This window comes from Babylonia areolata, chromosome 1 (assembly GCF_041734735.1).
Source record: "Babylonia areolata isolate BAREFJ2019XMU chromosome 1, ASM4173473v1, whole genome shotgun sequence".
Lineage (NCBI taxonomy): Eukaryota > Metazoa > Mollusca > Gastropoda > Neogastropoda > Buccinidae > Babylonia > Babylonia areolata.
Window position 1 is genome coordinate 63,321,809 of NC_134876.1, and position 18,135 is coordinate 63,339,943.

The window sequence follows — 18,135 nt, forward strand, 5'->3', positions numbered from 1 at the left end:
GCTGGGTATGTTAATGTGTCACTAACCCACTGAACACTGACATTGATTATGGGATTTTTATTGTGCGTTTTTGATGTGTATTCACATTAAAGAGGTTCTTGCTCTTAGTGGGTCTGCACATATGCATTCTTTGGAGATGGAAAAAATCTCCACAATTAACCCACCAGGTTCGTCCGGAATTCGAATGCAGGGCCAAAGTCCAATGGTCTTACCACTCAATCCACTATACGTGATCATTCTGACCAACATTGCACGCATCAGCGATGATGATGATGGGAATGATGTTTAATAAAGGATGAAGAAAAGAAAGTGGAGGTCATGTTTTTATGTGCTTAAATGTGTGAAGAGTAAGAGGAGTGGGACATATGCTGTGTGTCTCTGAACTGTGATTGTGTGTGTGTGCATGTGTGTACTTATGGGAACATAACATATTATGTTTGTGTATAAATCTGTCTATGTATATGCAGAGATCAGGTTGGGTTCAATAGACAATAGGTCATATGACCGGAAGAACATAAAATCAATAGGTCATTTTGAAAATCAATACGTCAAATATCACCCGGTGAATGCAAAAGTGGGAACGCCAATTCTTCTCGCCGAAGCTCGCGAAAGGCAGCGATAAAGATTCGTTTCGGATTTCGTTTCGTCATGGATCCGTATTTTAATAAACCAGTTTATAGTCATTTCCTGTAGGAGCAGACGACAAAGCAGTCGCGATCGTTAAAGAGAGAGAGAGAGAGAGAGAGATGGTTACTTTGGTTGACCGACTGTCATAAAAACAATAAGTCATGTGACCTGGCAACTTGAAAAACAATAGGTCATTTCAAAATTAAATGCGTCAGTGACCGATGACCGATGTCGAACCTGATCCCTGTATATGTATGTATGTATGTTTGTATAAGATAGAGAGGTAGCTGAGGCAGAGTAGAAATACTAGAATGGAGCAGAACGAAGAGTTTTGAAACAGGGAGAGGGGGTATTGGGGAGGGGGAGGATCTGGGCTGGGTGTCTGGTCAGCATAGGGTTTCACCAAAACCACATAATCATAATATAAAGTGCGTCTCTACCCACAGGGGGAGGTGAGGTGTTTGGTGGCAGTCAGGCAGGGGGAGTCGGGGTGGAAAAGCGTAGGCGTACGTGACACTTAGCATGTGCTTGGTGGGAATCGCATTAGTGCCAGCTGTCAGCCGCCAACGTCAGCCTGTCGGGGAAATAGTAGTTCCATACGCACCTCTGCCGACGATACCTTTCTCACCTGCTTCACGCTTTCTCACCTTTCTGGTAGGTGTCGGGCTGCTAGCCCTGTCACCAGCGTCCTGCCACGTTCCTCTGATGCACTATGCGGCCTTGCCGCTGGCTTGTTATGGCAGGCATGGCATGCCGCTTTTTACTCCCTTGTTTTTCTGCTTACTGTTTGTTACCTTACCTCTTCTTCCTCTGTCGGCAATACTTCTTTCTTCACCTATGTTTTCACAGGGCATGTCCTTGAAATATGTACACATGCTTGTCTGTACACACATGCACACACATGCATGTTCACTTGCACACACACACTCGCATGCACGCATGTACACACACACACACACACACACACACACACACACACACACACGCTCACAGACAATTGCACACATACACACATACACACTAATAATCATGTGTGTGCACGCACACATACGCTCGCTCGCTCGCTTGCACGCATGCACGCTCGCACACACACACACACAGTCTTTCTCTCTCTCTCACTGTCTCTCTTTGTTTATTGACTTGTTTTGCTTGCATTGGTTAGGAGCTTATATTGTCATGGAAACCAGTCATATTGAAGGCATATTCTTGCAAAGAAATGCAATATCACAGTGAACAGTAAGTAATAATTTACTATTTTTTTGGTTTTGTTTCAAGTGTTTTAGGAAATGGAGCAGGAACTGATAAAGTGAGAGTTTGACAAGAGGATATTGTGGTGTTAAAATAATTAAAAACGTGTATTTTCTCTTGAATCACTATATTGGGCAATGTGAAAGAAGACAGAATATACTTATATATTACTGTGTTCACTGTTTTTTAGGTAAAGGTGAAAATTAGTCCATCAGATCTTGTAAACCAAGAAAACACAACAGTGTTGGAATTAGTGACAACATATTGATACCAAGACCCCTGAACTGATAGTATCTTCGTGTATGACAAACAACATAATGGAAATGTCAGATTGTATGAGCACCTCCTCATCAGTAATGATTCTACTTGATATATTCCCATGATAACAGTATTATGGTTACATATTATACGTTATGTTTAACAAAATTCCCTGTATTATAAGCATTATCTTTCACCGACTATATTGTTGGATACGCTTTTTTTTTTCTCTGTGTGGTGTGTTTGTGGGGTTTTTTGTTTTGTTTTTTAGTATGTGTGTGTGTGTCTGTGTCTGTGTGTGTGTGTTATGGTTTTCAAGAAGTTTCAGATATGGATACAGTTTTCAGGTGAAGACTGTTGGTAACATTTCCATTGAGTAATGGATTTAAAAGTGTTTTTTTTTTTTTTTTTTTTTTGTGAGCCATTTGATCATGGGAAAAGGAGAGAAGTTTCATTGTGCATGATCCATTCATTCATAGGAAATGAAGTGTAGTTTATCACTTGTGAGCCATCGGATCATGAGAAAAGAGTACGCTTTTATTACTTGCGAGCCATTGAATCATGGGAAATATATTTTCTTATAATTACATTAGAGCCTTTGAAAATGGAAAAATGAAAGTAACTTTATTATTTATCACCATTGAATAGTTGGGAAAGGAATTTAGTTTTAGATTTGTGACAAGTTATGAACCTTTACACAGTGTGAAAGGGAATGCAGTTTTTCAAATTCAACTTGTGAGCCTTTGAATGTTGGATTGAAGGAACACATCTTATTTCTTACCTCTGAGCCTTTATTTGGCAGGGAAAGGAACATTTGTAAAATCACTTGTGAGCCTCTGGATATATAGTGGTTAACAGAAGCATAATTTTATACATTGTAAGTTTTGTTTTTTGTTGTAGTTTTTGTTTCTTTTTCAAGTGAAAGAGACCAGTGGAATTTCAGTTTTACTTTGGATGAGTGTTCAAACAGTAAGAAGAAAAGCAAAACATACTTTTGCTACATATGTATGTACACGATACAGCATCATTTGTAAGTTTACATTGCTTGTCTAGGTGTTTATTCCTTGTACTTTTTTGGTAGTTTCAGTGTTGTGTTTTCATTGCAGACTTGATGAAGATGGTAAAGTACTGACACCTGAGGAAGTGCTGTACAGGGTAAGTGAATGCTGTTCACAGTTGTGTCAAACTGTTTGTTAATTGTGTCATATTGTATTATATTTATTTGTTGTCACAACAAGATTTCTCTGTGTGAATTTCTGGGATGCACTCCCTGGGAAGAGAAGAGTGTGTGAGGAAGGGGAACAGTAAGAAGAAAACTATCAGTCATACACTTAAAGATACGTCCTGCCATTTCACCACACAGACCATTGGCTTCTGCATAGTCTCTCTCTCTCTCTTCAGTGACCACTAGGGGGCTGACAGATGTCCTGACAAGCAGGTGGGAGCTAATGGAATCAAAATACAGGTGGTTGTGCTGGTAGGAAAGGGAAAGATGCTGTCAGAAGTGGGGGCCAGCAGGATCATTCATCCTCCCTGGCAGTTATGAACAGGGAGAGAGGGGTTATGGATAGGTAAGGGAGTGGGGGTGGTACACCCCATCGCCCCAGTCTCTACCTCTACCCCCCCCAATCCCCCAACCCCCACCACCCTTTCCTCCCACCCGTACTACAGGTGCGAGCCAGGCACCACAGGGTGCAGGAATGTCTGCAGCACCAAGACATCCACCCTTTCTCTTTCTGTGTGTGTGTGTGTGTGTGTGTGAAAGCTGTAGCAGCATCTGCCAGGCTTTGAAACTGAATGGGGTGGGTGATGACAGAGAGTGTGCCAGAGGGACCAGATTGTTGGGAGAAGAAGGGGTGGGTTGGTGGGGGAGGTAGGGGGTTAAGGGGTGGGGGGGTGGGGGTGGGGGATTCACAGGGATGGGGGAGGGGTGGGGGGGAACCACAGGCAAAACATTCCCCAGTTGTTTGCTCTTACCCTATCAAGTCATAACCCTGATGGGGGGACAGTCTGTTGCCTGCTCTGCAACAAATCCAAGATCAACAGAGGAGGGTGGGGGTGAGGTCGAAGGGGGTGGAATGGGGGATGGGGGGTTTGCCAGCTGAGAGCAACAGGTGTCACCTTATGCTGCCTGGAAAGGCGTGGGGAGTTGGGGAGGGGGAGGAGAAAAAAGAAGGGAGGATTGATAAAATACGAAAGAAACCTGAGAAAGATCTAAGCGATTTTGACAAGATTCAGAAAAGAAAAAAAAAGGAAAAGAAAGAAAAAAAGATGTGCAACGATGAAACTTGTTCCTACAACAGCAAAAAGTCTTTAAATATTCAATCTTAAATCTTTCACTTTTTTTCCATGCTTGAAGCGGTGACCTAATGGTAATGCACCTGAGAATGAAGCAAATGTCCGCAGGTTCCTGTTCCATATTGGGACCATGATTTTTACTCCCCCCTCTGCTAGACGTTGAGTGGTGTGGGGTGGGTACTAGTCGTTTGGATGAAATTCTGTCTGTCAGTCTCACTGCTGTGCCTGTCAGTTTGTCTGCCTGTCAGAGTGTATGCCTGCTTGTGTCTATCTGTCTGTACCCTCCATTCTTCCATCCCTTCTCTATCATCCCCTTTTTCTCCCCCCACCCCCCACCCCCTGCCCCCCCTTCTCCTATCTCTTTCCCTCTCCCATGTATTCCCAGTTCATTCCATCTGACTTCATTTTGTTGCCTGGAAACATTTTTACAAACATGCATATGCGTACACATAATTATTGTTCATTTCTTTTTTTTCTCTGTATTTTATTTCATTTAATTAATTTATTTATTTGTTCAGTTTTACTTCTTTTGTTCCCTTTTGTTCCCTCCCCCTTAAGGCCTGACTAAGCATGTTGGGCTACGCTGCTGGTCGGCATCTGGTTAGCAGATGTGTTGTAGCGTATATGGATTTGTCCCAGCACAGTGACGCTTCCTTGAGTAACTGAACTGAACTTCTCACGTGCACGCACACATACGCAAAAACATTGTATGCACATTCACACTCACACATACACACATTCACATACACAGTATCACACACACACAAGTATACAATCACACACACACACACACACACACACATATGCGTTTACCTGTATTATAGAAGAAGTATTCAAAAATTGTCCTTCCTCTTTTTCTGCAGGCTGTTCAGGCTGTCAACGTATCTCATGATGCCTGTCACGCTCAGATGGACGTCAAGTTCCGCTCTCTGATCTGCTGTGGACTGAAGTAAGTGTGTACTTTTGTGTGTGTGTGTGTGTTTGAGAGAGAGGAGAGTGTGTGTTTAGAAAGTGTGTGTTTGTGTGAAGAGAAGGAGACCGAGAAAGTTTGTCAACTTGTGTGAGAGTGTGTGTGTGTGTCTGTATGGATGGCCAGAAAGAAAAGAAAAGGCGAGTCTTTCTGAAAGCACCGGCAGGAGTGTTTCTGTATTTTACTGCTCTTGGGACCCTGGCTGCAAACTTTACAGTATAACTAAAAGCTGGAACTTGAATTCACACTTTAAACAAATAAATAAATAAATAAAATAACTGGCAGCATTTTGACCTGCATCTTTTGCCCTTGTTGGCTACCTTGAAATGTCTTTGTGACCTAACAGCAAGAATGAAGAGAGAGCCTTCAGTGTAGCCCAGTCTGCTGTCCACTCTCTTGATGCATCTGTTTTTGCATTCACAATGTTTGGTGTTTGTTGTTTTTTGTGTGTTTTTTTTGTTGTTTTTTTTTTGGGGGGGGGAGCGTTTTTTTTGTGTTTTTTTGTTTTTTTAAAGCTGCATTCTGAGGAACTGGATCCTTTTATTTTCAATTTCATGTCAGAATTACATGAATCAGTTTAATTTTCAAACTAGCAGTGATTTTTTTTTTTCATTTTATTTTGTTTGTTTGTTGAGAAGACCGAATTTGTTTCCTACCATTCCTTTACTTTACACACCATCACAAATTTTGTAAACAACGGCTTCTGCCAACAGTAATGTCTGGATTATAAGATAAAACAGCAGAACAAAAATATCAAACTTGTTTCTTCCAAAAATGAACTGCATGCAGTGTGAAGAAAAAAGCAGCAGTGGGTTTGAAACAACCTGTCAAAGAGGAAACCCTGTGCAGAAGAAAGCTGGTGAAAGTGTAGTGTCAGCATTTCCAGAAGAAGGGGGGAAAAAAGAAAAGGAAAGGAAAAAGGAAGAAAAAAAAAGTTGTTAGAGACTCAGAGATGAACACATTGTGTCAGTGCTGAGATATGCTGGCCTGGTAATGAGCCTGTTAACTTATGTACCCATTCTTTTCCTGCAGGCCAGAGGAGGGAGGGAGAGAGAAGGAAATAGGGGGAGAGGGAGGACCCCCGTTTGTTAGTTTAATGAGGTGGCAAACATGTTGCAGTCATTGGCTGTAGTAAGTCTGGTAGTGCAGCTATTATCGTCATGACATGGCATGCTGGAGTTGAGGAGGTGGGGGGAGGAATGTGGGGGGATGGGGGGGGGGGGGAGGTCTGAGAGGAAGGAAGGGTTGAAAGCACTGCTGTCAAGGGTTGTTCATCAGGGAAAGTGACAGGAAGATATGCTGGCAGGAGCTGACTTTGCTCTCCCCAGACTGTATAATGCAAGTCCCTGTTAGTAGTTGGCCAACAAAGATATGTAGAGAGAGAGCAACTCAAGCAAGGTAGGACAGTTGCACCAGATGGGTTCTGTCAATCTGTCGTCAAACAGCTGGAGAGGGGAAGAGAGAGATACAGAAACAGACCCACAGAGACAGAGAGAGAAGGTAGAACAATTGCACCAGACGGGTTCTGTCAATCTGTTGTCAAACTGCTAGATAGGGGGAGAGAGAGATAGAGAAACAGAGATATAGAGACAGAGAGAGCGCAAATTAGCTGTGACATGTGTAAAGCCCTGTTTAGTCTCCTCTTCTCTGCCTTCTCTGGTTCGTAGGAGAGAGGAAGAAAGGTGAGGGGGGTGGGAGTGGGGGTTACAAGAGGAATGTTCGCCCCTCTCCAAAAAAAACCCCTGCTTTCAGTGTGCGCATGCATGCGTGGGCTTACGCAAATGTATGCTTGCACACACATGTTTGTGAGTGTGTGTGTGTGTATGCGTGGGCTTACAAAAATGTATGCTTGCACACACATGTTTGTGAGTGTGTGTGTGTGTGTATCTGCATGTGTGTGTTTATATTATGCGAGGAATGTAACTCTACTGTAAAAGCAGAGGACCGAGGGGGATTAGTGGAAATTGTGATCCTGTTTGAGGAAGAAAGAAAGAAAGGAATGGTCTGTGGCCTGCAGCCTGCCCTGAAGGGAGAGAGACTCAGAGAGACAGAGAGAGAGAGCACAGTCCATTATCACTTACGTCTCTGCTGTTGTGCTTGTGTCACCTTGTGGCAACCTGTGACCTGTGTGTGGGAGGACACCAGAGGCACACACACACACACACACTGGCACCTCTCAGCCCACATGTTGACTGAAGGAATGAAGTCTCCATGGCTTTCAGACTGCTGCTTTGTATGTGTGTGTGTGTTGATTCTGCCCAGTTCCCATGTTTACTGCAGACCAGCCAGCCAGTACAATTTTTGTTTATTGTGTCTGCAGTTTTTCGTTAGGATACGATGATACATGGCACTGAATAAGAAATATGCCGCATACACAAAAAAAGAAGAAGAAAAAATGGCTTTAATAGTATTTCTATTTGGGAACATGTCATAAAACACCACTGTTATTGATAAACAGGACAATGAGGAAATCTTACACAGTCCTCTCCTGATGTGAGTACATCCCATGGAGTGTGATAATGAGCAAGGGGAAAGGACACAGACCACAGTGAAACATGATAGTTGAGGGTTGAGGTTGCGTCAAAAGTTCCATTATTTTGTCACTGTATGTGGAGTGCACCATTTTTTTTTCCTGACATTACACAAATTTTTGTTGAGTTGTACTTGACTATAATATTAGGGTAAGCAGGTCTGTTACAGACATTGAAGGTTTTATGAACTTTTTGCCAGTCCCAGTTCAGACCAGTTTTATTGAAGAAAGCAGAAGAGAGAGTTGAGCAAACAAGCTTATTAAGATTAAAATGAAAGCAATAAGAGTGGGGTAAATTTAAACAAGTGACTTGTACACACAAAATGCGAGCATGAGTGTAAATGTGACTGCTCATGCCCATTTTCTTCCCCCCATGCTCCCCCTTCCCCACAAATCGTTTCTATCACTCACACACATACACATTGTATACCACCATCAAGGACCATATATACCCAGGTTTCACAAGCAAATAAAGCCAGCCTTCAACCACCCAAGGTACCCAACAATCCCACTCCCTGCTCCCCTACCCACCACCCCTCCACCCCCTGCACCAGAACTGCTCAGCCCTTCTTCTTCGTCTGCATGTCAAGTCAGACTGGAGGGAGAAAAATGGCCTTGACCATGATAGATGAGCAGGGTGGCATTCCACCCCTAATTAGCTGATGAACACATTTTGCCACATGACTTGTGCCCCCCCATCCCTCCCCAAACCACCACCCCCCACACTCCCCTGCACCCCCTCACCCGTCCTCATTGCTGCTGTTGAGGTGGGGGAATCCTCACCCAATCATGTGGAAGTTAAAAGTTGATGGAAAGTTTTTGGATGGGAAGTAAGGCAGTGTGGGTTAGAGGTGATACCCTGAGGGGAGGTGGGGGCAGGGGGTGTCAGGAGGTGGGGGGGATGTTGGTCGGGTATTGTTTGTTTTGTTTTTTTAAGATGAGAACTCGGATCTTGGCAAAGGGAGCACTGCTTTGCTTTTGCTCAAGTCAGGGACTTGGGTGATTGTGTCAAGGATGCCAAATGCCTGTGTCACTCTCTGTCTCTGTATCTCTCTCTGTCTCTCTCTGTCTTGCTGTGCTTGAAGGTGCTGATCTGTCTATAGTGGTGATTGGTGTACTTCACCCACCCAGGGTGCTGGTGAAACAAAGCAGGTGCAGTCAGTCAGATGAGGGGAGGAGGGTTGGTGTTAGAGAGAGAGAGTTCCTTTCTGCTCTTCACAGTCCCGACTCCTTTTTCCTTTAACTGTGTATCAGCCCTACCCATTCCCACCTCTGTGTGTGTGTGTGTGTGTGTGTGTGTGTATGTGTGTGTGTTTCATGAATATTTCTTTTCATAATTCATCACTTCATGATTGTTTCACACTTTGCAGACATTGAGACAGCATGTTTTGATCATTAGAGCATACTTGGAAGATCTTGTAATAGTTAATGTCTGGAATTGTATAAGTAATCTTTATTTTGATTTGTTTGTGGTAAAGACTCTCAACACATTTTGAGTTTCATGAAAGTCACTTGTCCTCCCCTCTTCATTGCATCTGTTTCTCAGATGGTACGACGGTCTGCAGGCGTGCGTAATAGCATTCCACCTGGGAGTTATCTTTTTAATTTTTAAGTGGCCTTGAGATGTCACTTGCCTAAGTTTATGTGCACGGATATGACTAAACTGGCAGCACCTCATCTTTCTTCTCCCAGGTTCTGTGATATCGGTATTCAGTTTTTAAACCCTGATATGGCCCAATGTGGTTGGGTGGGTTCTTGTAAGCATCAGAGATGAATTAACAAAATGAAACGAAATTTTATCTGTCCAGGAAATGAGATAAGCAGTTATTGAATCAAAATAAACATGCTTCTTTTTTTCCCACCCACTACTGGGACATAAAACGCAAACATCGCCAACTCGGCTGGAAAGATGATGGCGATCAACAAAACTGCAAGTCCACAATCAAATATTCCGAAAACAAATAAACAAAGTTAAACATATGATCTCATCAGCAAAAACAAACTTCTTTTCTTCTCAAGTTCTCGATGCCACATCCACCAAATCTCTTTACTCTGTCATGTCAAATCTTCTTGGAACTGCAAAAAAGACTCCTTCCTTCTGCCTACACTTTATCTGAACTCCCCAATGTCTTCTCCTCTTTCTTTTTCGACAAAGTCCAAAATATTCGTACCATCTCAGACCAAATGTCTTTCCAACCTGTTCATCCTGATCCTCAATTCAACGGCACTCCTCTCCATTCCTTTAATCCATTGACTGAAACAGAAGTTCATGAAATCCTAAAAGAAATGACAATAAAATCCTGTGAGCTTGATCCTATACCAGCCTCGGTCTTTTCCCATTGTGTCTCACATCTTCTCCCCACAATCACCAATATTGTCAACTCATCCCTTCTCACTAGAACGTTTCCATCCACTTTCAAAACTGCAATCGTCCGGCCTCTTCTGAAAAAAACCCAACCTTGACGCAAACATTTTGAAAAACTATCAACCAGTTTCTAATCTTCCATTCATGTCCAAACTCTTTGAAAAAGCTGTCCTCAAGCAGCTCAACAACCACCTTTGTTTCAACAATCTCATCCACCCATTTCAGTCTGCTTATCGCGCTGACCACAGCACCGAAACCACTCTCCTCCACATTCTGAACAATCTACTGATAGCGTCGGACTCAGGAAAAATTTCCCTTCTCACTCTTCTCGACTTGTCAGCCGCCTTTGACACGATAGACCATTCAATCCTTCTTTCCCATCTTCATTTTACATTTGGTATCAACGGCACTGTTCTAAACTGGTTCAAATCTTATCTCACTGATCGACTCCAGTCTGTCATTGTTGATCATTTCTAATCTGAACCTGTTAAAATTGAACATGGAGTCCCACAGGGATCTGTTTTAGGTCCAGTGCTCTTCACACTGTACACTGCTCCTCTTGCTGAAATTATCATCCGCCATAATATCAGTCATCATTCTTATGCTGATGACACTCAAGTCCAGAAGAGTGATACCCCTGAAAAATTGTTACACTTGCAAGAAACATCCAACTGCTTCCTGGACATTCAAAACTGGATGACTCGAAATATGTTACAATTGAACGCGGACAAAACTGAAGCAATGATCATAGGAACTAAACAAAAATTGTCTTCCATCACAATTGACACAATCAAACTTGGCAGTACATCCATCCCTCTTTCCATGTCAGTCAGGAACCTCAGTTTTGTCCTTGACAGTACACTGTCAATGCAAAAATTTATCAGTCAGACATGTCAGTCCTGCTACTGTCAACTGCGGCACATCAGTGCCATCCGGAAATATCTGTCCACTGACGCAACATCTAGACCTGTTGTTTCTCTCATTCTCTCTCGCCTTGACTACTGTAACTCTCTATTGTCTGGTTTGTCTGCTTCATCCGTTCAGTCCCTTCAGCGCATACAAAACTCTGCTGCCTGACTCGTCCTCAGAAAGAAAAGATCTGAGCACATCACTCCTCTTTTGCAACATCTCCACTGGCTCCCTGTCTCACACCGAATAAAGTACAAGATCAGCACTCTGTGTTATAGATGCATTCACAAAACTGCCCCTTCCTATCTCTGCGGCTGCCTTCACCTCTACACTCCATCTCGCTCACTACGATCAGCTTCGGATCCACTCTGTTTATGCATACCCAGATTCAACACTCGACTGTTGGCCGCCGTTCTTTCTCTGTCTCTGGACCTTGCGATTAGAATGAACTTCCTCTTTCGCTTCGTCAAGTCTCCACACTCGGCTCTTTCAAGTCTGGCCTTAAAACCCACCTCTTTCCAAAATAGCCTCACTTGCCTGCCCTTCCTTGTCTTTAGTTTCTACAGTTTTAGAGTTATGCATACGTGTGAATGACTGGTGTGAAAGCGCTTTGATTTGTCTCTGCACAAGATTCAGCGCTATATAAATACCATTATTATTATTATTATAAAAGTACTAAAATTCCTGAATTTGCATAAATGCATTGAAATAGAATTACAAGGTATTGCCCCCACCCCCTTCATCCCCTCCCCAGCCAAAGGAAGAAAAAAAGGGAAGTGTTCATCATGGTGATGATGTTTCAGTTTGAGAAAATACAACCTTTGATGCAAGGGGAGGGGGGGGGGGGAGAAAAAAATCCCCCCCACAAAAAAACATGGACGTAAGAAAAACATCAACAAACTCCACAGCACTAAATAGGATAAAAACAACAACAACAACCGATGATAGAGATGAAGACAGGTGTCTGTAGCATGGACATGGTGGTTTGTGTGTTTTCAGTGAGCAGGTGTTGCACCTGTGGCTGGAGACACTGTGTTCCTGTGTGGAGATCGTGGAGAAGTGGTACCACCCATGGTCATACCTGCGAAGCCCTGGCTGGGTGCAGATCAAGTGTGAGCTTAGGTAAGTCTCTGTGTGTGTGTGTGTGTGTGTGTGTGTGTGTGTGTGTGTGTGTGTGTACTAAACCTGTTGTTGACCAGGTGTCTGGTAGCTTCGCTGTTTGTTGTAATGTTGAGAAGTGTACCCCTGTGTTTAGTGTCTGTTGTGTTAATTGATTGATCAAGTGCAAACTCAGGTAAGCCTGTGGATAGTTGTGTGCATTTGTTCTGCCTGTTTGTGACCGTTGATTAATTAAGGTGTCTGCTGGTTTGTTCTTTGTTGTTGAAAAGTGCACCCCAGTGTTTAGTGCTTGTTGTGTTTGACCAAGTGTAAGCTCAGGTAAGCCTGTGTGTAGTTGTGTGTGTTCGTTTTACCTGTTGATGACCGTTGATTAGGTGTCTGCTGGTTTTGGTGTGTGTTGTAATGTTGAGAAATGCACCCCTGTGTTCAGTGCTTGTCGTGTGCATGGTTTGGTTTTGATGTTGTGGTTCCATCCCTGTTCAGATGTGTGCACCTAAATGTTGAAATGAATGACATTTTTCATCCCTGTAAAAGGCGTGCTTTCTGCCAGATTGTTTCTTGCACATTAATGTTCTTTTTGTGTGTTGTTTATGTTGTGTTAAATCAGATGTTGTGCTGCAGTGCATGAGCAGCCTGTGGTGCTGATTCTATGTATGCTTATGCAGTACTGTTCTGCATTGAAATACATAATGGTCTGCTTGACATTCAGCTTTTTTGCATTTAATATCCTCTTTTTGTTTTATCTTTCTTATCTTGACAGTAGATAATTCTTTACTTTACAGTAACACAGGTCAGTTTTTACCAGCCTCATTTGATATAAAATTTACAAATGCATCTCTTTTTCAGAACTTTCAGTTGCTGAGCTTGGTTCTCTTCTTTTTTTCTTCTCCTTTACTTTCATGATTAAGATGGATGGAAAGACTTCACTTAGGCTTTGAGATATATGGGAATGAAAATACATTTCACAGTCTCTCTCCATTTATTGAATCAGATCTGTGTGTGTGCGCTCGCGTGCATGCGTGCGTGCGTATGCGCGCGCGTGTGTGTATGTGTTTCAACCTGTTCATATGAGCAGGAATAGGCATAGCTCTATGGTACTTGTCCTCTCTGCCCCCCCCCCCACCCCACCCCCCCAGACACCCCTCCCCCTCCACCAACCCATCCCACATTCATTGTCTTCTGTGTATTGTTTCTTATTCTTCCCTGTTTGTTATTCTTCCATTTGCATTTTTTCCTGTCTTCCTCTGTCTTTTACTGCTACTGTTCTTCTTTACTTTTCCTCATCTTCTGTCAGCATGGGTGGGAGTACTTCTGTATTTCTATATTATACAGATTTCTGTATTAGATTTTTTCCCCCTCCTTTTCTTTCCCCGCATTTTCCTACTTGGACTTACTTCAGCTGAATGCAAACTTTTCAGGAACAAAGATCAGTTACTCCCACCCACCTGTCAGCCTTGACCTTTGTACTCCTTCTGTTGAGAACTTTATAAAACTGAAACTGCTACCCACTCCCAGACTCCAGAAATTTTCAGTTCAAGAGAACATTTTATAAAGAGTTTCCTCAGCTGTTAGGACTCACTTTCATCAAGACTTTCAGCTCAACCCCCATTTCATGAATTGTAGGGTTCATCTTTGTTGCATAGAATCAGATCTCCGATCACAGTCTGCCTGCTAAGTTTGTCCGACACCCCACCCCTCTCCTTCCGTCTCTTTCTGGGGCCCCCGCTCCCCACACACATGTGTGAACTCACACACTCATATGTAATAAGGTTTAAAGTGAAACCAACGGAATTAATCATATAAAGTTCTTTATTGTACAGCATAACAAACATTAGCAATATTTAGCAAATCGCAGACACTGTGAGATCAAAGTCAGTCTCTTGTATAGACAAGTCTGCACATATTGAAGGGAAAAAAACTCTTTTTTCTTTTAGTTCCTGGTTGTGGAATAGAAATATGGTTTACAATTATATTTTCATTTCAAGCTCACTTTATCTTTTGATTTATATTTTATACGCAGATAACTCAGTAATAACCTGTAAGCTAATGCAGTTTCTTTTCTATTAAAATGCTTATCTTGTAATATAGATTTTCCTGTCTGGGGATGTCGCTACATTTTTTTTCTTCTTCTAAACTATTAATCATTTCATGCTGAGAATCTGATCAAAATTACAGGCATTCAGCAGTGAATGGATTCACTGAAAGTAGACGCCACAGAAAGTGGCATAACTATTTTTGTCAGAAAAGTGCCGCCAAAACAGAATCTGATTTTTGTCTTGGTTTTAGAAGCTTGTGTGAGCTGTCACTTGACCCTTGGGTGGGAGTATTTACATATTAAACAGATTTCCCTTATGGCCTATTGGCAAATTTTTAAAGATACATGTAGTTTCTTTCCCTTTATTTTAATTATACTTTGGTCCCTGGTACCCAGTGGCAAATTTTTTAGCATAACAGAATTCAGTCACTTCCACCAAAGAGAACCTGTGCCAGACATTTGGATGCCATGTATTATTTCCAAACACAAACAGCAGCTTTATTCATGAGTCATTTTATGTGATTTGGTGCAGTTTTTACTGCATCCGATTTAGATTTGACATTAGGCATCAGTCTTGGTTTATGTGCAAAGTATAAGTTCATATGAGTAATGTTTGTCAGTGTCTCCTGAAGATTTTGTTTGGTGTTAAAGCTCACAAAAGAACTGCATCAGCAAAAGGGGAAAACAAATAGCAACAAAATTAGCGCATGTGAAATAATGCTAGTAATGCTTAACAGTTACACTCTGCATACTTTATTGTAAGAACAGCTTTGGCAGCATCCTTCACTTAGATACCTGTTTCAGCACTAGGAAAAACAGTGTATCTCATCAAAGTCTGCCTCAAGGAAAAAAGTGTAATGTGTGAAACCCATCAACATGGAAAGGATCATATGTATAACACTCTTTTTTTTAATTATTATTATCTTTATACCTTTAAAATATTTTTATCATGCGCTAGCTTTTACTCTGTCTTAAAATAAGCATCATCTGTCATGGATATGACATATTTTTTCAGTTGCTTATGATCACTTGCCCCTTCTAATCTAGAGCAAACCTTTTATCAGTAATGCTTCAAGGATCTGCTCTCTGTATATGTGTATGTGTCTGTGTGTGTGCATGCGCGCTTGTGTGCATATGAACCTTTCTGTGTATGTTCACATGTGGATGTGTGCAAGTGTGCTGGCAAAAATGTATGTAAACCCACGTTAACAACCATTTTGATTTATCATCATGTTTATTATATAACAGGACACCATTGCTTCTGTATCTTAGAGCGCTTTATTTCATCAATGCCTTTGCACTCAGATGACCGTCACCCACTTTTCTGCAGGCTGCAACTGCCAGTTGGGTCAGTGCTAGAGCTGGGGATGGCTTTGGCATGCAGTCTGCCCTCACGCCTCTTGCATGCTGGCTGCTTCACATCATTATTAACATGTAGCTGCTACTGCTGTTGGTGCTGTGTGGCTAACCGCTGCTCTGGTTTGTAGTCAGGGATGAACAGTACAGGGGCAGTCTTGGCTTGGCACCCTCCTCGTTTTCAAGTTTTAGATTAACACATTCAAAATTGTGGACATGTAAGTTTTGCTTCGCTGAACTTCTGTCAGGAGTCTGGAGGATCAGGCAAAAGAGCTGTGCAGTTTGGTCATTTCAAGGGATGTCAAGGGATGAAATTAGGTTATTGATGTAACAGATCCATATTGAACTACAGATATTTGAATAGCAGATGGTTCTTTGGCTGATGTTAAAAAATTTGTTCAATTATTTTCATGAAGCAATTTTGACACCGTAAAAACGAAAGTATACAGGAGCATAAAAGATTTTATGTGAATATGTATATGAAGCAGTTGCCACACAGTACAAAAAGAAAGGTTTCTTTTCGGGGCCATAAATAAAGGGCAGATTGTACAGCTAAAAAGAAAAACATATTCTTCTTATGTTTTATAACCAAAAAAAAAAAAAAAAAAAAAGATTTTTCTTCACCATTTATTTTTAATTTTAAACTTGCCCAAGTTAAATAACAGGCATTGAGAAAGAAGTGGGAGAGACTTGCTATGAAGAGGCAGGCGGGTGCCAAGCCTGGAAAGACGGCCAGACAGACACTGCAGCACACAGGTTTCAGCAGCAGCAGGTTTTGGTCTCTTGCAGAATACTAGCGAGGCTAGCCTTCAGCCTGTCGATGGTGCGTGAGTTGCCGGTGGACGATGACCCGCGCAGACAGATGCTGGCCTGCACCCAGGACATTCTCATCAGTCACCACCTCTTTAGCTGGCTGTTGTGAGGCCTCCCCTGATTGATTGACAGGTTTTAACCCCACCTCTTCACACCATGTTTTTAGGCTGATGGACAGGCCTCGGCCCCACCCCTTCACACCACGTTTTTAGGCTGATGGACAGGCCTCGGCCCCACCCCTTCACACCACGTTTTTAGGCTGATGGACAGGCCTCGGCCCCACTCCTTTATACCACGTTTTTAGGCTGATGGACAGGCCTCAGCCCCACCTCTTCACACCACTTCTTTAGCTGATGGACAGGCAACCCCTTCACACCACTGTTATAGGCTGATCGACATGCCTTACCCCCACCCCTTCACACCACCTCTTTGGCTGTTGGACAGGCCTTAGCCCCACCCCTTCACACCACCTCTTTAGCTGGCTGTTGTGAGGCCACCCTGATTGATTAACAGGCCTTAACCCCCACTTCTTCACACCACGTTCTTAGCTGATGGACAGGCTTTCAACCCCACCTCTTCACACCATGTTCTTAGCTGATGGACAGGCCTTAACCCCCCCCACACCTCCCACCTCTTCACACCACGGTCTTAGCTGATTGCCAGGCCTAAGCCCCACCCCTTCACACCACCTCTTCAGCTGGCTGTTGTGAGACCGCCCTGATTGACAGGGATTAACCCCACTCCCTCACACCACCTCTTCAGCTGGCTGTTGTGAGACCATGACCCCACCCCCTCACGCCGCTAAACCCCACCCCTTCAGACCACCTCTGATTGACAGGTCTCAACCCTGCCCCCCTCACTACCACCTCTTTAACTGGCTTGAGTCCACCCTGATTGACAGGCCTTAATCCCACCCTTATTTAGTTGGCTGTTATAAGGCTTCCTTCATATTAAGAAGCCTCATTTTGGAAATAAAAATTAAAAATCCCACAGTTCTTTGTACTTTTGCAGAGCTGATTGACAACGGTCTCCAAAAGAAAAAATGGTGATTAAACATTGGACACAAACAGCAGCTGCTCTGTGTGAATTGTGGAGTGATTGAAAAATCACAGTGTTATTCAAGAAGGCAGGGTAAGAAATGGTTACACACGTAAAAGCCCACTCGTGTTCACACTAGTGAACGTGGGAGCTGCAGCTCATGAATGAAGAAGAAGACCCAATAACAAGAAACAACCGTGTCCTTGTTACTGTCGGTCACCATCATGGTCTATGTATGGCTTTGCTTGTCTTGCACAGCTGAAGTGTGATTAAGAATCATCAGAAAAAGAGGTGGTGAAACACTAATAATAATTTATGATAACATGCCAAGTGGCTCAGTGTTGTTTTGTTTTTTTGGGGGGGGTGGGGGGTGGGGGTGGGGGGGCGGTGGTTCTGGTTTTTTTGGTTGTGGAAATAAAGTGATGGGTGGTGGGGAGGGGGGTAATAATGTTGGAAACATAATTATCTGTTATCTTTGTAAGAAATGATAGATCCTCATTTGCAATCTTGTTTTTTTCTTTTTAAAAAAATCAAAATGATAGACAATCTTTTGCCCCTTGCCCCCCCAC

At 42.7% G+C, this 18,135-nt stretch overlaps 1 protein-coding gene across 8 annotated transcripts in view; it reads left to right on the forward strand.

Moving 5' to 3' along the window:
* The window catches only part of LOC143285373 (small G protein signaling modulator 3-like), an 81,923-nt gene that overhangs the window by 52,053 nt on the left and 11,735 nt on the right, over positions 1 to 18,135 (forward strand). For 7 of the 8 annotated variants that reach the window (XR_013055688.1, XM_076592604.1, XM_076592622.1 and 4 more), the window contains 3 exons: positions 3,240 to 3,288; positions 5,295 to 5,380; positions 12,205 to 12,327. Coding sequence is in view for 7 of the 8 variants with exons in the window: in XM_076592604.1 (XP_076448719.1) it covers positions 3,240 to 3,288; positions 5,295 to 5,380; positions 12,205 to 12,327 (258 nt within the window). In the remaining variant the exon portion in view is untranslated. Of the gene's footprint in view, positions 1 to 3,239; positions 3,289 to 5,294; positions 5,381 to 12,204; positions 12,328 to 16,504; positions 17,945 to 18,135 lie in introns of those variants that run through there. The other variant, XM_076592632.1, reaches the window with a different exon arrangement.